Here is a 19,703-nt window from a genome sequence, read left to right on the forward strand (position 1 = left end):
AGTTTTAACAAGCATTGATTTCTATTAAGTTTTTTTTCTTAATTTTTGTGGAAACAAGTGTTCCTAATGAATTTTTTTTTTTTTTTTTTTTTTATGAATGTTTGTTAAGATATTTAGATAATTTCACTCTTAAATATAAGTTATTCAGATAATTACAAATTGTAATAGTATTAATACTTTAATCCTTTATTTGAGAGATTCCATGAAGGTAGAGGAAGAGAGAAAAATATTGAGAATTTTTTACTTTATTTTATATAATGAATATTAGAGAATAATAAAAAAAGTATTTATAATCTATAATATATTTTTACTTCTTCCAAAAGGATTTTTTTTTAAAACATCTAATATTAATATAGTGTTGTTATTTGTTGATAGAGTGTTACATTGAGAGTGTGGTTGGAATAATAGATCTCCTTTTAAAAAAATAAGAAAATTTGTTTATTAAAAAATTGTACATAATATTTATTTTCTATCATTCTTTCAATTTTATCTATTATCTATCAAAAATACATTAGAATACACATTTTAATCGTATTGCTAAGAACATAATCATACTTTTTAAAATTATAAAATCAGATATCAGATATATAATCATACCTTTATAAATTAAAGCAAAAATTTTAATTGTGTCATATATTAAATGACATGAATAGATGTAAATATGAAAAAGAATATTTAATACAATTTTTTTAATAAATATAGAAGAAATAAATATCTTTTCAAAATTAGATGTATGTTAGTATTATTAAAGATAATTTAGAGTAAATGTAATTTTCGAATGAAAAATATTAGATCTCCTTTATTACTTCACTCAGCAACCAAGCAAATTAAAAAGGATGTTGGATTTCAGAAGAAAAAAAAAATGTTGGTTTAGGAAGAAAAATAAACTTTTCCAAAATCCTCCTCTTTGCCAAGGTCTTCCTTCCATTTTTTTTTTTCTTTTCCAAAATCCTCCGATTGTAAACTCCGGAACATAACCTAAAACAATTTAAACCAAAATGCACGCCTTGCCGCATTGCCCTTCTATCATAACTTAAACAAATTTAAGTCTCAACTGCTCCCAAATCCTCCATAAACAGTGAGTTAATTCCTTCCATTCTCCTATTGCATCATTCCACTTCGATTTGTAGCCGCACCATAGACCTGCGCCGTACCAGATTCCGTGATCTCGCATTGCTTTATTTTTGTATTTTATATCGTTATCTTTTTGCATTCTTGAAAGTTAATTAGCTTCTTGCTCATATATCCTTATCTTATAATAACCTGAATTTCTGTTATATAAGATACAAAATACATTTTCATTTTTATAGAAATCTTTGGTTAATATAGGTTTGAGATGGATTCCACTATGAAGAGAAAAAGAAGTTGTGTGCTACGTAAACCTAGGGCTAATTCTGATGCAATATTTCAGAGTTACTTTGGGTGTTCATCACCCGTTGAGAACGAGAGTGTGAGAGATACAGTTGTTGTTTGTGATGGATTAGGAACTGATAACAAGCTGAAGAAGCTTAAGCTTAAGTTTGGCGGTGTTACTCATACCATTCATACCAAATTAAAGGTAATTTATGACTTGATTTATTTTTTATATTGTTTCCATCAAAGATTCTCATTATGCCTTTAGATTAATTTAATAACTTTGTAAATCAAAATTATGATTCTTCAATTTTTGGTAGCCGGTTTAAGTATTTGCAAAAGTAGCTTTTGGTGTCCTTAAATGGTTTTACATTGTGGTCTGCAACTCCAATTGCGACTGCAGTATAAAGTTTTTCAAGGCTTCGGCATGGCATTATTGCAACTGCATTGGTTGACAGCATTTTCCCGCTTTATCAAGGATTACAATGTATCTACAACTACAATTTTGAACATTTCCACTGTATAACTCTGAAATAATCAATCTAGAGAAGTTTACTCTGAAACTGTGACTATATTTCCTTTTGATAATTTGTTATTAAGCTCCAAAGCTTCTTATCTATCAGTTATGAATGCATGCAGGATAATGTAGATGAAAACGATGCTCGTCCTTTTGATAAGAAGAGAGGTCTTGGGGACAAATTGGTTAAGGTCTCAAGAACTGAATCTGGTCTTGCAGCTGAGAATCATTCACGTAAGAGAACAAAAACTGGAAAAAGTATAAATGTCAACCATGAACATGTACGTAGTAAGAGCAAGCGAGTTACTGAGAGACGTGCCTCGGATGTTGTGGGATTTAGCGATGAAGATAGTGAAGATGCAGAGCTTCATTTTCTCGAAAAAATCAATGCATCAAAAAGAGCAGTTAATCGCCGTAAAGATAATCAAGGAGGCACAACATCAAGTGACGAGTCAATTTTAGAGGGGAAGAAGCCAAAGAGGGAATCTGTTGATTCCGTTGTACCGAGAAAACATTGTACCCGCACTAATCGTAATTGTTCAGTTGACTCTTTCAAAGATGTGTTATCTGGGCCAGTTGCAAGCATTATTGACATCTCAGGTATTTTGTCCCACACTATCTGGAAGGGACATTCATTTATTTTAGATTTATTTTTACCCACCGATGCTATTTCAGTTGCTTTATCGTTTTTAGTCTTATTTAGAGAGTCAAGATAAGAGACAAATGAAAAGTATATGACGACAAGCCTTGATAACATATGGTTTTTGCCCAATCATAAGTGAAATAGAGTATACAAATTACAGGTTTAGCATAGGACAAACAAATTCTAAAGTAAAGGAGAAATAGAAAAACATAAAATATTACAAGTCTTGTGTTTTAAGCACCTTGAGTCCATACAGAGTGAAGGGTAAGTAGAGGGAGATGTCAACGATTGGATCACAGTGGGATGGATGAAATAGGTGAATGCTTCAAATGTTAAAGCTTAAAGGAAAATTTTATCGCTTAACTAAAATACCCATAATGCTGTATGGAACTGAATGTTGGATGGTAAAAAGACAATATGTTAGTAAATTTATTGTCACAGATATGAGCATGTTGCAATGGACTATAAGATTAAAAATACAGTCATTAGAGAGAAAATTTGTGTAGCCCTCATAGTATCCACTAGAATCTTGTCTTCAAATAGATTGGGTGTGTTATGAGGACCTATAGAAACACAGACACTCAAAAACCTTAACCCCGGTGAGGAGAATAGGCTCGATGGGGGATATTCGCATAGTTAGAGTTAGAGAGAGATTAAGAAAAACTATAGGTCAAGCCATTAGAAAAATTTAGAGGTGAGTAGTCTCTTGTTGGACCAAATGCATGTCAGGATTTTACAGGATTGGTTGATCCATGTAACCGACCTCACCAATAGGTTAAAAGCCTGTTGTTGCATTATAACAGTGACTAATACTATTTGGATTTTGTAGATTTTTTATTTGACAGTATTTGGGTTTAGTTGATAAACAATAATAGATTGTATTTTATGTAGTGTATATTACTTTTAATTGGTATCTAAAAATTTGAAATTAAATAATTAATATTGGAAACACAAAACTTCAAAGATAGGCTTTTGCGGAGTAGGTATTTTTGAGATCATCAGAATTTACCTTATAGATTTCGCAATTAAAGTTAGGACATGTCTAACAAAAAACTTTTAAAGATAAGTTTTTGCAGCATAATTATTTTGACTGATGTAAGAGGGCCAACAAATGGATTGCAAGTGCTAACATAACTTCTTTTCAAATAGGCAAATCTAATGAAACAAAATAAACTTTTATATACAATGTAATCTGAAGCATTTTCCCCCATCTTGTTTCACGGTTCAATATGAAGCATTGACTCAAAATTGTATTTAATAGTAACTAATATCTTATATGTATTTTGTTTGCAACGACCAATGTTAATAATTAGTATTGTTAATATTATTAATATTTTGTTGAAGATCGAATCCACAACATCCTTATCAATTTGTTCCCTATCATATATGTTAAATGACATTGTATACATATCTCTAGGAATATTTGTTGAATCATATTTTCACTTTCTTTGTTGGTAATAAGATAAGAAGAGCCAATTGTCAGAGGAGCAGCTAATCAAGAAAGCTGAGGCTGCAAGGAAACGAAAAATTCAATCGGAGAAGGCAGCTAAGGAGGCTGAGGTTTGCATGTGACTCCTTTGATCATCTTATATTGTAGTATAGCGTTGGGATGCAATGCAAGATATACGTTCTAAACAATGATGTTAATAAATGAGTTTTCACTGTGTTTATGTAGGATGCAGCCATTAAGAAGATACTTGGTCAAGATTCAGCTAGGAAGAAGAAAGAGGAAAAGATGAATAAGCGCAGGGATGAATTAGCCAAGGTCTTGATAGAATTGATTACCAACCTTCCTCCTCTTAGCATATTGTTTCAAGTTCTAACATGTTGGTTGTGCAGGAAAAATCTAGCAAACCCTTCCATCTAGCAACGAACACTATTCGTTGGACTATGGGTCCCAAAGGAACGGTAGTAACTTTTTCTGATGATATTGGTCTACCAAGTATCTTCCAAACAAAACCTAGCAGGTACATCTTTGCAACTAAATCTTGCGCCTAGGGAGTTTTAATCTTCTTGTTATCTTTGATTTTTTTTTAGCATTTTCAATATTTGATATGCTTTAGAAAATTCTTTTCTGTAATGATTATCTTATGGATTGTTTCAGTTATCCTCCCCCGAGAGAAAAATGCGCAGGTCCAAACTGCACTAATGCTTTCAAGTATAGAGATTCCAAGTCAAAGCTTCCCCTTTGCAGTCTTGGTTGTTACAAAGCAATTCATGAAAAGAACTCACCTATGGCTGTATGTTAGTTAGTCCTTGTAAGTAGTAGAAAATAGCAGTTAGATTTGACATTTGCTAGATGCTAAAATGTGGTGATATTTGGCCAGGAGGATATCTGTGGAAATATATGAGGAAAAATTATCCAAATGGATCTATTTGTCTCATAAAAGAAATGCATTTCTATGATGTTTTCATCATTTATCCTGTTTGTAAGTTCATTGCGTTACTACTCATGCCAATCGACACCTAAGTCCAATTAATTTAATTTGTACCGTAGACAATTTTTTTTTTTAAAAATTCATTCGTCCCTATTGTAAATTTTTCTAGTACTTTTTTCCAAGACTCTTAAAATTGCAATGTACATTAAGTATTTTTCACAAAGTTAATTAAAGGTATAGAATTGAAAGACTGGGCTATAGTTCGACTTACAAATGTTGGTATTATTAGGTTGGATATTATGTCTCGAGTTTGAATATGGAATTTCGAATTTGTGTGTAAATTTCTTTACCATTTTATCTATAGATAAAAGTTAACTCAATCTCTTTTTTCTCTTAGTAATTGAAGGATGATTTTGAAATAAGATATATATAATTGACAAATTTAATTAATATAATGTTAGCAATATATTAAATAATTAAACTTTTCATACTGCTGGTTTGAAGATTCAACTAGTCTTGTGATGTAGATTCAAATAGTCTTATGATGTGACGTGAAATTATATTGCAATATGAAAATACATACTTTTATAATCATAGACTTGTGTTACAGTGTGGTTAGGATAACAATGACTTGGAGACTTGAGTGGTTTTATTCAATGTGATGCAATGTAAAATGACAATGGATAATGACAATGATAACATATGTCTTGTGTAGTAACGAGTTAGAAGAATTTGAGGGTGTTCTCCTGTTCTTATATTATTAACATATATATTGACCATTAATATTTTTAATATTTTAGGCGAACATTGTATTTTATTTTTAAGAGTGTTTTTAAATGATGACATTTTAAAAGAAAATATAAATTTAGATAATAATTCAGTTCAATGTATTTTAACTTATTATTTGTATAGTAAATTTGAAAGAAAAAAAATCGAAGAGATATTTTTTGAAATATTATACTAAAGCTAAAACTGAGAATTGATTTTTATTTTTCCGTTATAAAATGTGAATACGACAAATTGGCAACTTCATTAGTATAATTTTTTTCAATTGCTTCAGAAACTTGTTTTCTATGATTGAGGTCCCAACTTTTCTAAAATTTTAAATTTGAGTTTAAGTTTTATTAAAAATTATTTTGAAGCTCTATTCTTTATTTTTTCCAAAACTTTTTGAACTTTTAAAAATGACTCAACTATAAACAAACCCATGTTTTTAGATTTATATTTTATTTCATCATTTGATTCAAATAAAAAAATTATAATAAATATTTTTTATCAATTCAAAAATAAAATTTTTCATAAAAAAGTCAATAAAAGTTTTTCTTCTTCTTAATAAGAAAGACCACTTGAAACTCTCACACACAAAGGAGACATCCTGAGTAGTTACGATGCCTAGCCTGCCAATATCAACATTGCCAGATGCCAGATGAACTCTAGGCCTTACAGAGTCAATTGAAGAATTCTGATACTAAAATTTTAAATTCTCTAGGATTTTCAACTCTCATCCAGAAAAAAAAATAAATAAAGAAAGAAAGAAAGAAAACGTTTTCCTCTGTATCCGTACCTTCCCTCAAAGTTTCACTTCAACTAAAAATTTATACCAACTTGTCATTGACATTGGTCAAAATACATAATTACATGACAAAAGTATTAAGTACAATATAAGGTCATAAAGTATCAGTTGAGTTTACAAGACATTCCTAACGATAGCATGAGGCTAAGAATCTTGACATTGGAGCTAACTTGAACAATGAAGACACCTAAGATCCATACATGAAAACGGCTCCATGTTCTGTAGATTTAATGAATTTCTTCAGCAAAAGAACCATAATTGCTATAGCAAGCCCAATAGCTGCCAATGTGAACAATCGGTCGTCAGGTTTTTGAACCCTTGTCTCTGGTTTCACATTTTGAACCCTTCCATCTGGCTTTTGGAGCAACTGATTGTTTGAGACGCTGCTGGATGGAATATCTTTTGAAGCTTCAACTCCTGCCGGGTTTGGATTAACATTGACAGGGACTTCTTGTTGTTCTTCAACTATTCTGTCACCTGCTTGATCTAGAATACCCTCTTCTGCAGGTAGTGCCTCAGGATTTTGTAAAGTGATTTGGGTCTCGGCCTCAGGATTTGGTAAAGTAACTTGGGTCTCGGCCTCCTCATTTTTTGGTTCTTCAGAAGCCGGCGAAGGGCTAGGTTGAGGAATAGGGACTGCCTTGCTTAGCATATACTCATGAATCTGATGACAAAGTGCAAACATTTCGAGATATTATAAAAAATGAACATGAGGAATTCTGAATAACATGCACTGCAGGAAAAACAAAAAGCAACATTTACCTCATCAATCAGTTTCTGACGTTCAGGAGACCCAAATTTAGGAGATGCTTCACGGGATTTGATGGCCAAGGCACGCCTATCTTCTTTCTTGTAGTCCAATGAACCCAAGGCACCATTTGGGTTGGTGGGCATGAATGCAATCAGTGCAACTAGAGCAGTCCTTACTGTCAAAAGATATTTACTTAAGCTAATTTAGTGAGAGAGATTCTTCCATCAAAGCAAAGTATAAAATTTCAATGGTTATGAATCATGATAACTACTATTAAAGAGGGGCTAGAAGAGTTTCTTTGAGCTTATCTTATGACATAAGTACTTGCGCAAGCATTAGAAAACTTAAGAAAATAGCTTATGAAACAACTTATGAACTCATTTTTCACAAGTTCAATATAACTTATTGTCTTCGATTGTTGAAACACTCGTATACACAAGTTTTAACATGTGTTTATACAAGAGTCACAAGATACATGTAGCGATGTATACTTTGTGAAGTATATAATCATTATCATAGTAATTAAGATTGTGAGGAAAAAGTGTAAATGAAGAAAACAGCACAGATGCATTTCATTCCCATTTGACAGGTATGAGTTGACTATTCTTAAGTGCAACAACTTAATTTGATAAATATTTCCTAGCAAAATATATTCCCTCTTTTAATGACAGAAAATGCATCAAACATAAAAATAGACTAATGAGAGTATAAATACATTGTCAAATCCTGTTATTATTAAGGAAAATTGCTTTGTTACTTAAAGAGCAGCTTAACATTAAAAAACAACAAGATTCATGGAAAGCTATATAGGTAGCATGCACTCAAATATTTCAGTCGGTGTACTAAGAGAAAAATAACATCAAAAATAAATATTTTAAACAAACATCGTCTTGTATGAATCTGCACTTCTTCTATATCCAAAATGAGCAAAAATGAAGAAATACTCACCGCCCCATGATGGTTGCCAGTGCTCAGGGTGATGATTTGATATGCTCAAGCAAATCTTGGTTTGAGTCTCAAAACGACCATTAGGCTGACAGCATAACAATGAAATTCTTAAGCATATAGAAATTGAGCTTTATTTAATAGTTCAATAAATAAATTAAGAGACACAAGTGCCCAAAACATTCATATCAGTGCATGTTTGAATTGACGGTACGTTTGACAGAATAACACTGTGCCATCGTGCTTTTGGCAAAAGCTACACATCCAAGCTTCAAATAAAATAAAGGTACAACCACCGTGATTTCATAAAACTCACTGCACTACAATAACATCAGAATCTAGTTAATCTTGAGAGTAAGCAACATCTTACTGTCAACAACATAAATGAAGGAGGTTTGAATGGATATTCAGCAGGCAACTGAATCCTTCCATGATAAATACCACCCTCAAACTCAGTTTCACCAGGTCCCCTAATTGCAAATTGCCATTCAAATATATTTTCCTGAAAAAACCAACACAAAAATATTAAATTCCAATACTTGAATAAATCCTTCATAACTACTTGATGATCCTCAAAATTATAAAACCAACTTATCAAAATAACAAATTTCAATTGAATTGCAACATATAGCAAAATTATGCGAGATCGCGAAATGAAAACCCTAAATTGAAAAAATTGGTACCTCGAGAGGAAGGCTCATGAAATCATCGGAAGGATTCGATTGCATCTCCTTAACCTCTTGGAGAATCCGCTTAACGGCTGGATTCTTCATGTTGTACTTGTCCGCCATCGTTGCTAATGATGAGATTGCGTGCACAGAATTCGATGGAATTTTTTTGTAACAAACGGTGATTGAAGAAAGGGATTTGTGAGTTTGTGTTGCGTTATTGAGATCGGAAATTATGTAGAAGAAGAAGAAGAGGATGTTAGGTTGTTTCTCTCCGACAATGGACACGTCACGATAATTTTGTTATCTTACGTGTCTCTACTTTATTGGATACCATGGAGCTGAGGTGTTTTTTTTATAAATCCCAAAAATTATCAATACAAAGTTATTTTCTTTTTTATTTAAAAAACTTAAATTTTTCTTTGTCAAAATAAATAAATTTATATATATGGTAACATCATTATGATTTTGGATAATAACTATATATTTACTCATCTTTGTCAGAATATGAGTCATGATATGAACCTTCCTTTTTTAAAATTTTAGCGAAAATTTGTGAAGGAAAAAGATAAAGTATTCATAAGATTTAAAATAAGTCCATTTTGACATTGGTCCTTCCAATTATATTCTGTGTTTATTTTTGTTTGACTAGTGTTCGAATATATATTATTTTTTTAATAAAAAAATATTTATCTATATAAATTATTCATAAAAACAAAAATAGTTATTTTAAAATATTAAATTTGATGAAAAATAATTAAGAGTTTAATTTTAATTAACGATAAAAATAATTAAAATTAAGTAGAATTAAATCAAAATATTTTTTAAAAAAACACGCTACATAACATATCTAATTAAGAATTAATTATCAAAAGTTTTAATGAAAATAAGACATCAAATATATAAGAAATACTAATTCATTCAACTAGTCAAAAAGAAAATAAAGAAATAATATTACTTAAGATAAAAAGTGAAATAAAATATATCTCAAATCAATGTTTTCAAAATATATATAGTATTTTTTATAGAAATAAAATATTTTATAATCATTGAATATTTAAAGCAAAACAAAATGAATGTAAACAATTATTCTTTTTTTTAATAATATTTTAGAGTAAAATTACTTATGTTTTATTTTAATCATTTTAATTGTATATATAAACAATCACTTATTTTTTTTAATTATATTTTTTAAAGGGAAAATTACTTATTTTATTACAAAATTTTCAATTATTTTCATTTTTTTGTTATACAACAATTATTCTTATAAATCAAAATACTTACAAATATTAAAAAAAAAAAAAAACAGATTAGTACATCATATTTATACACCATAAATATCACTTTAAAATATTTTTACAAATTTATATTTAATTTTTTCTTACAAATTACATGCAGCGTATTATATTTTAGTTAATGTATTATTCAATCATGTATTTTTGAAGGATTTGAATCATCTCCATGAATATTCTCTCTATGTTCATTTCTTATCCTCTTATTAATTTTCTTTTCTCTTCCCCTCTTTTCTCCATCTCTTCAATATTTTTTTTCTCTCCCTTTCTCTTTTAGATTTAGCGGAGAGAAAACAAATAAATTATTTATAAATTAAGTAATCTTTTTAAATCAGAAAATAAAAATCTAAATCCCTTTAACTGTTTTGAGAAGTTGTAGTTACAAATTCAAGCGAAACAGTAATAAAAATAAATTATTGTTAATTTAATTAATAAAATAATAATTAAATATTTTAAAATAATTAAAATATATTTAACAGAAAAAATATATTAAAGTTAATGTGGTTGAGTAAATGTATCGACTCTTATTTTCCACATTAACAATTTTATTTTATTTTGTTAGTGTTTTTCTTTTATTTTTTCTCTGAATCAAATAAATAAAAGATGATAATAATAATAATAATAATAAAGTAAATTATATTAATAAAATAAAATATATTAAATTGAAGAAATAAAATAATTAAATTAAAAAAAAAAATGCTACTAACACATCTACTCAAATTTGATATATTTTTTTCTTCCGTTTTAATGTATTTTCTTCAAAATTATTAATATAATTTACTTTATTATTATTATTATTTTTATTATTATTTATTCATTTATTATATTCGGAGAGAAAATAAAATAAAATTGTTAACAAAATAATATTAAGTGCTAATTTAACAAGAAAATAGAAATGAATTGTTAAAATAATATATCATGTTATTTATTTTTAATTTATTATTATTTTTATTTATTAGATTAGAGTAAAAATAAGATGGAGTTGTTAACAAAATAAAATTATTTGATTTTTTTATTTATTCGAAATTATTAATATAATTTTGTGTTTTAAACATTTTAATTATATTTTATTAATTAAATTAATAATTTTTCCAATTTTTAAAAGTTAAAATAAAAAACATTATATATACTTAGTAGTTTGTCTCCCATTGAAAAAAAAAACTGTTATTTATGTGATCGCATCTTATAAATATGACTTTTTGTCAAATATTAAGTTATTTTAATATATTTTTTTTAAAGTAGAACAATTTAATTATTTTTTTTAAAAGGAATATTTAAATAAAAATAAATACTATATGTCTTTACTATTTTCTAAGAGTTTACACATATGTTATATTTTTAAATTAACAACTTTTTTAATTAAAAACAAGCACACATAATTTGTAAAGTTAGATAAAAAGAAAGAGATTATTCCCAAAAAAATGTAACAATTATTATTAGAATCTTAACCAAAAGATATCTATATTAATGGTCAATAGTGTTTGAAGAGGAATAAACTGAAAACATATACAATAAAATAAATTTTAATTAAAGTTTTATCTTCTTTTAATCCCTCGCAAACGTCTCATTTACAAAATTAGTTTTTTACTCAGTTTAGTTTTTCAGTCCGATTTTTGAATCAATGATGTGGAATTATCAAAGTAGATTTATAATTTAAAATTAAGTAAAAGAAAAACAAACACTAACATAGTACTCCCTTATTCTTTAATTATGAGAATCTACTAGTATTTCACATCTTTATCTTCATCGCTTAATAAACCGTTTTTTAAATTCTACACGAGTAAACGATTTGTTGATAAAACTATTCTTATTTAATTTACTATGTAAAAATAACATATTTTTTTGAATATTTGTTGGAGAGTGTTATGGAGGAGAATAGAAACGGTTGAGAATGTTGGATAATGGACACTTGGAAAGGTGGGCCTGTGGTGAAGCCCAACAAGATTGCCAAATGTAATGTTTAAAAGCAGCGTGCCACGTGTGCAATGTCTCGTAGTTCACTAGAAGTTAATCGAGACGATGGTGTCGGCGGCCATCTCAAAATTGAACTCCTTTTATAAAGACCGACACAGACAGCAACTTCTTAGGATAATTGAAGATGCAGGAACAGGCTAAATCTGAGGAGAAGAAAATTGGTATGACAGAAACATGGTTAAGGAAACACCGTCTTATCTACGACGCTGCTACCAGACATCCTTTTATTCTTAGCATTCGTGATGCCACCGTCCAATCTCATTCCTTCAAAACATGGCTTGTAAATCATATCTCTCCCCTTTCTCTTATCAATTTAATACACATTTTTTAATTTGTTTCATGTCTTATGTTATGTTATGTCATTCAGGCACAGGATTACTTGTTTGTTAGAGCGTTTGTCCCATTTGTTGCGAGTGTGCTGATAAAAGCTTGTAAGGAATCATCAGATGAAAGTGATGACGTGGAAATCATATTGGGGGGTATGGCTTCTCTTCAGGATGAGATATCATGGTTTAAGAGAGAAGCCAACAAATTGGATATTTCACTCTCAGAAGTTCTTCCTCAAAAGCCAAACCAAAAATATTGTGGGTAGGTTTGTTATTCGTCTTTTTTACTTCTAAAACATGTCGTTATTACGATTCATATTTGGGGTTTTTACGATTCATGTGCTGTTTTTTTTGAATAAAACCAGACGGTTCAAATATACCGAATATAGTACAATTGACAGTACTAAATCTAAAATCTAAATTCATTTTCTTTTATACTTTACCCTTTATGGTAAGAGGACAGTACTGAATCCAAATTCTTTTATTGTTTTCCCTTTTTGGTATCATCCTCCCTATTTCTTTTTGACATACAGATTTTCATAACTATATTTTTTAGTAAATATAACTGATACTTCTCATTTAATTATTATTTTTAATTGTACTATGCATTTATTACTATATACTACCACTTCCAATATATTAATTTTATTTTATATTTATGGTGGTGAAAATACACTAATAATTAAAAAAATTAATTTAATAAAATGATTATTTTTATTTTATAATATATTTAAACGATACACCTTTTAAAACAGAGGGATAGTTAAGTACTTATAAAATAAGCAATTGTTATATAAATATTTTTTATACAATAAAACAGTAAAATATAACTAAAAGTAGGGTCAGTAGTTAATTTATTTAAAATAATTACAAAATCAGTAATTATTATATAAATAGTTGTATACAACAAAACAGTAAAATATAAATATAAGTAAAAATAGGGTCAATAGTTAATTTATTTACTTTAAATTTTGAACAAATATATAATTTTTTTCAACTCATTCTTTTTAATTTATATTTGAGATCAGAGTAGACTAGTATTTATTTTTATGTAAAATAGTTTATAAAGTAAATAATTGTGTGCATGTATTGGTGAGACAGATTGCTAGAAAGTTTGATGAGTGAAGATGTGGAATACAGTGTGGCTATTACAGCATTTTGGGCAATTGAAGCTGTGTATCAAGAGAGTTTTGCTCACTGTATTGAAGAAGGCTCTAAAACCCCACCACAACTGAAGGAGACTTGTGCAAGATGGGGAAATCAGGATTTTGGTCACTACTGCCAATCTATTAAAAACATTGTCAATCGCCGCTTGCAAATGGCTTCTGATGATGAACTCAAAAAAGCTGAACTTGTGTTTCTCAGTGTTCTTCAACTTGAAGTTGAGTTTTGGAATATGAGCTCTGGAAATGTTTGATTTTCTTCAAAAGAAACCTTTGATGTAGTCCTATGCATGTACTAAAATAATGAAACTTTGTTTGCTCTTCGTGTTAGAAAATAACTAAGGAACAAGATCTCATAATAGCTTCTACTCTTCTACAGCAAGATGCAGAGGGATAATTTATGTAACGAGTTTCATCAAATAAGCATACAGAAAAACTCTCACAAAATTTACTTGTTGAATTAGAGTTATTTGCAACAAAGGGATAATATATATTTTTATTTCGGAAACGTTTTACAACAAAGTGGCTGTAGTTTAGTGGTGAGAATTCCACGTTGTGGCCGTGGAGACCTGGGCTCGAATCCCAGCAGCCACAAATTTAATTTTTGCTTAACCACAATTTTTGTTCTCAAAATATTCTTCTTCATTTTATTTGTGAAAGTTTTGGAATGTTAGATTAGTGCAACCAGTGTTGTTTAGAGAATTCAAATCCGGATAAAAAAAAAATTAACAAACCAAATAAATCATATGAAGATGCTTTGGTTTTGCAAATTGTTTTTAGTGGAATAATAAATATCAAATGTACCACATAAAATTGGGGAACTTTATACTCCACTAAGAATAACTTTATTTGATAGATTATTCCACTGACAAATTGTCCTTGTCTCATAATTTTGCATTATTATGTTCCCTCCTCTGCATCTATAAAAGAAGACTTGTAGTATGCTCACAAATTAATAAAGCTCTAATAACATAAAATTAGCATAGTCCATATGGCTGATTTTCAACAAAAACTTGATGCACTAAAGGGTCTTGTTGGTGTGCTAAATAGCATGGGTGATGATGGTCATGAAAATGGTGATTCTCCTTCAACTCCACATAATTACCATCCTACCCCTCAGCCAGAAAGGAAACGATCCTCTGGAAAATATAGCAACACTGGCCACCAAAATATAAAAGGTCTAAGTAATCAAACCGGTTTTACTGAAGGCAATGCTAATGGAGCTATCAACTTTGGTGATTTAAAAATGTAATAAATCACTCTAAATGAGTATAATGCTTTATATGTATGAAGACTTTGGCATAAATAAATAATAGTGTAACTTATTATTAGAATAAGTGCTTTGTTGCACAACTCCAATATCTTCACAAGTTTATTATATGTATTATTATGATGATGATGGCGTCTAATGTAATTAATAGAAGCAATTATTTATATATTAGCTTTGTAAATTATTGGTAGCCTATTTACAAAGCATCATTAATTAGGAATTTAGGATGCTGGTAGAGGTAATCTGGCACCACCTCTTCGTGGCATAGACTTATGTTCAAAACAATCTAATTAAAAATATAATTAATAATTATTTATTAGAAATCAAAGTTGAAGAATAAAATAGAATAAGGTGACACAAAATAACATTTTCTCCAATGTCTCCAGCTGGTTTTAGTGGTGAAGCATATGGTTTAATTGATTGGGAAATAAAGGATTTGATTTGACAGCATATTTTGACTAATTCTTGTTAATGCGAATTCAAAAATATTTTCTCTTAAGTTATTCTCCTTCAACTCATTCTTAATTGATTTGTATGAAGTTTCATCACTAATAATTGAGTCTCAACGTAATTTGTCTTTTAACCTCTGTAATAGATCATGGATATGTAATGCTGGTTGTTTTTTCACTTTTCATTCCTTCAATTTTTTTAAGTTGGTAGCCTAATTTCTTTTAATTAGAAAAACGATGTAAATTTATTCAAATTCAAATTGTTAAAATATATGATCGAAAAACAATATAACTACAAATATAACAAAATAAAGCGTTCGAAATACATCTCGAATAAAGTTAATCTTTCAATATAAACTAAATAAAAATCGCAACAAAAAAAGTTAAACAAGATTGTACCGAGACGACGAACAACACAATGTCGTGCTCAAAAGACGAAATTACGGACAAAACATGGAAGAAAAACTAAATATATATGAAAATCACTTATTTAAATAAAAGAAGAGAAAAAGAACATTAAATGGGTGATTTCAAGTCAAAATATTTTATTTTAAATCACCCATCTACAATGGTAAAGAAGAAGACTCAAGAAAAAATACGAAAGTACTGAGGCGTTGACTACCTTAAAATTCAGAAGTAGTAAGTAATATAACTTTTTAGAGATTAAAATTTTTGACGAAAAATATTTTTAGTTAATTATAATTTTAGTCCTTGAAATTTATCTAATACATAGTTTTGACCCATACACTATATAAATCCATGATTATAGTTTCTCAATTTTGTAAATCTAACATTTTGCTCAACTATGAAATTAGGGTAGAATTTTTTTGGCGTGTCAAGTGATATATATCTTGTAACATCGTTATGAAGATTTTAAAGAAAATGAACTAAGATAGATGAAAGACATGTAAAATAGATTTCTTTAGATATATAAGTTAAATAAAGCAAAACTGTCATCATATATCACTTTTGTTTTCATCATATCAGCTTCCACATTGTCATATTATTTATCATGTTATCCAATTTTTATCTTAAAATTCACATATGACAACTTATCAAACTCTTTTTAAAAAAATATTGGAATTAAAATTAGGAATTATCTCAATTTTTCTACAATCTCAAACTCTACCTAGATCCGTCATTTAGATATAATTAAGACTAGATAATCAATGGTTGATCTCAACTTTGTCTGGGCTTTTGACTCCCATTTTGTTGAGTCATATAACCAAATTGTAAATAATACAAAGTAGAACTAAATTTGTCTTGTCTCCTTTATTTATTTATTTTTGCAAATCAAATGCACCATATATATTAACAGCCAACCAGATCGATCATACATGATCCTTAATTATTGTATTTATTGAAGATGAGGCTCGAGCATAATGACCAAATGATATATAATAGATTGAATTCCGAATATGATTGTTAATCTCAAGGGAAAGAAAACATTGAAATGCCAAAAAAGATATCTATATGCTAACAAAATATGTAAAGGAGTATAACTTTATATCGCCTTGGCATTGATTCCCTGATCAACAAAGCTTTAGAATTAGATGTGTTAATGATATAACATTCTTACTTTCTTTTATTCGTCTAATTATTGATCCATATGCATCTTATTAAAGTTAAAAGCACCACAATCAAGTGACAATTGATATATACTAAACTAGACTATTGTTGTGGAATCACTTAAATTCCTAAGCAATGAGAGACAACTAATTATCTTATTTTGATCGAACAATTATATTTTGTTCTATAATTCTAAAAAAAATTAAAATCTATTTAAGATCTAGATGTCACACAATCACTGATTACATGAATGTGTGTTTACAGCACAAAATTGAATTTGTTCGGAGAACCAAATTCCATTGACATGAGTAGTATCTTTATCTCTATTCACAATGATTAAATATTCTTCTTTTGTCCCTCACCCCAAAGTCTATTAAAGGAAGACCAATTCCTCAAAGCAATTTAAAACACAAGTTTTCCATTTTCCAAACCAAATAAGCATTGAATATGGCAGGTATTGCATCCGGCATCTGCAACCTTGCTGTTGGCGATAATCGACGACGACCATTGCAACCACAATCTTCTCCTCCTCCTCCTCCTGCGCCGCAACAGTCATCAGAAGAGTTCGCCTATTCAAATAGTGCAAGGCAAAATATAAAAGGTCTTACAAATCAAACTGGCTATGTCAAGGGAAATGCTAATGGAGTTATCAACTTTGGTACCTTGACATCCTCTGCTGCTCAGAGGCAATCATGAATGATTAATACTTTAATAACATGCATTGGTCAATATTAATTTATAGCAAGCTATGTGGAGGCAACTCAATATAATTTATTTACTAAATAAATGTGTTGCCTATCATTTTAATGTGCATGTTACTCGTAATATATATATGTATATACAATAAAATGTGGATGGAATTCTCAAATATCAATTATGGTTTCATATCGAAAAGAATGTCAATTAAGGGCCTTCAAACTTAATTGTTCAAATGCCTTATTTCATACTAGACTTTCAAGTTTCAAGTAGACTTAATTATTAATTAGACTTCTATGTAAGATCGATTATATAAAGGGAAATGATTATTTGCCTTAATAGGCAAACAAAAGTAATGAAACGTGAACTCCATAAAACAACAAAATAAAAGTTTTGACCACTCAATGAAAAATTAACACTTATTATTCTTGTGTTTCATTAGTAATTATCATGGTAGTTTAAGTTAAATTTTAGAATTAACCTATTTAGGAACAAATCATATCTCAACGAAAATTTTACCTTATACTCCATAGTTATATTCATACTTTGTATTTTACACAAGCTACCTATTTTATTATTATTAATTTTTTTTAAAAAAAAACAAATTTGTTTTATTCCACCATCTTCAATTATGTTATGAAAAACTTTAAGGATTGAGTTATCTGAAATATAAATGTATATCTAAAATTTTAATTTAAGTTTTTCATACTACAAATGTGTTCTAAAAAAATTAGGGTTTAAATTTTTCGAAGTATTTTTGTGTTTTAGAAAACTCAAATTTTAAAATTTTCAATTTACCGAAAAACTTAAATTAACGCACTTTAACAATTTGTGTTTTTTAGAAAATAATTAATATACCTATAAACTTTTCAAAAGTTTTCTGATTTTTATTTTTTTTGTAAAAGTTTAATTTTTAGTATTTTCTTTTTTTAAAAAATAAGGGTAAAAGGACGTTTTTATTAAAATGTGGATTAAGAGTATAATTTTTATGGTATAAGATAAAATTTTCTATCACAACCTTAGTCCAACTCTGGATCATTTTTGTCACAAGCCCATTAGTAGTATTATTATAATTTTAAACAGAAATGATAATGAGAGAAAAATAAATAAAAAGTATATATTCCAACACATATGTTCAAAATTTATAATTTTTATGTTATTATAGACTAAACCATTGCTTAAGTATTACAAGTTTACTACATCTCCTATGTATTTAGTCTCTAAAGCATACGAAAATAATAAATAATCCTTAAAATACATGAAATTTATCAAGCTAGTCACTAAATTATATTTGTCATATTAATTATTAGGATTTCTTGGAACAATATATAAACGAATTTTATATTCGTTCATAAATATTAGATTCTATTGAAATTTATTTTTATTTTTATTAATCCACCTCTAATTATGTTACACATTTTTTTTAATATGTAATAAATACTATAATAAAAATATACACGATTTTTTTTATCTTCATCAGTAAACTAATAAAATAATTTAAATAACCAACAAATTTAATATTACAAACAATTTTATTAATTTATGCTATTTAGTTAATAATATTTTATTTATAGGGACAAAGGTAGTAGTTGAAAGATCAACTTCATATATTTTATGTAGTTTAAAGATTACTTGTTACTTTTATATAATGATAAAAGTAAGAGAGAATGATATTTATGGAACTAAATTGATATTTTACTCGTTTATTATCCATAAACTTTATACTCATAGACATTTTTTAGGTATTAACAGGTTACACACAAAGTTTATTTCTAACTTAAAAATATCAAATACAATTTTAGTAAGAAACCATCTTGATAAACCAGTTTCATTATTTTTACTTGTAATAATCTAATGATTCAATGACCTAATTTAGTCAATAATAATATTGCCAACACGCTACGAAACTAGATTTCGTGCTTCTGCATTGGCAAAAAAAAAAACCTTGAAGTAGTTTATTCCAATAAAAAGGATAGTAAGCAATGGAGTGAAAATGAACATGAAACAATAGAATTACTTTGGCATTCAAAGTCAATGTTTTTGGCCTTGATCAAATAGTGAGCCAAAAAATTACCTTTTAATATGTTTGAAATTCAATCTGACTTGCTTAGCGAGCTGCAATACTCTTTATTACCA

General features: G+C 28.4%; 3 protein-coding genes and 1 non-coding gene across 6 annotated transcripts; 3 read left to right on the forward strand and 1 right to left on the reverse strand.

Moving 5' to 3' along the window:
- The first annotated feature begins 837 nt into the window (after window positions 1–837).
- LOC101504308 (uncharacterized) lies at window positions 838–4,930 on the forward strand. 3 transcript variants are annotated; one of them, XM_027336451.2, is made up of 7 exons: window positions 838–1,078; window positions 1,311–1,558; window positions 1,993–2,470; window positions 3,976–4,073; window positions 4,189–4,278; window positions 4,353–4,480; window positions 4,618–4,930. In XM_027336451.2, the coding sequence occupies exons 2-7, from the start codon at window positions 1,337–1,339 to the stop codon at window positions 4,760–4,762; spliced, it is 1,161 nt and encodes a 386-aa protein (XP_027192252.1). In that variant the 5' UTR covers window positions 838–1,078; window positions 1,311–1,336; the 3' UTR covers window positions 4,763–4,930. The 3 variants fall into 3 exon arrangements, with proteins under 3 accessions (XP_027192252.1, XP_004508152.1, XP_073226805.1); XM_004508095.4 differs by having other exon boundaries at window positions 1,330–1,558; XM_073370704.1 differs by having other exon boundaries at window positions 838–1,558.
- A 1,518-nt stretch (window positions 4,931–6,448) lies between these two features.
- LOC101504636 (ubiquitin-conjugating enzyme E2 32) lies at window positions 6,449–9,051 on the reverse strand. Its single transcript, NM_001364962.1, has 5 exons — window positions 8,844–9,051; window positions 8,531–8,662; window positions 8,164–8,248; window positions 7,227–7,390; window positions 6,449–7,128 (listed from the first exon to the last, which is right to left on the reverse strand). The coding sequence occupies exons 1-5, from the start codon at window positions 8,949–8,951 to the stop codon at window positions 6,652–6,654; spliced, it is 966 nt and encodes a 321-aa protein (NP_001351891.1). The 5' UTR covers window positions 8,952–9,051; the 3' UTR covers window positions 6,449–6,651.
- A 3,097-nt stretch (window positions 9,052–12,148) lies between these two features.
- Window positions 12,149–14,091, forward strand: LOC101504954 (probable bifunctional TENA-E protein). Its single transcript, XM_004508097.4, has 3 exons — window positions 12,149–12,374; window positions 12,462–12,682; window positions 13,522–14,091. Exons 1-3 carry the CDS (start codon window positions 12,219–12,221, stop codon window positions 13,835–13,837), a joined length of 693 nt encoding a protein of 230 aa, XP_004508154.1. The 5' UTR covers window positions 12,149–12,218; the 3' UTR covers window positions 13,838–14,091.
- A 14-nt stretch (window positions 14,092–14,105) lies between these two features.
- Window positions 14,106–14,177, forward strand: TRNAH-GUG (transfer RNA histidin (anticodon GUG)). The gene has a single exon. It is a non-coding gene; the product is annotated as a tRNA-His (tRNA).
- The last annotated feature ends 5,526 nt before the right edge of the window (window positions 14,178–19,703 follow it).

This window comes from Cicer arietinum, chromosome 7 (genome assembly GCF_000331145.2).
Source record: "Cicer arietinum cultivar CDC Frontier isolate Library 1 chromosome 7, Cicar.CDCFrontier_v2.0, whole genome shotgun sequence".
NCBI classification, from domain to species: domain Eukaryota; kingdom Viridiplantae; phylum Streptophyta; class Magnoliopsida; order Fabales; family Fabaceae; genus Cicer; species Cicer arietinum.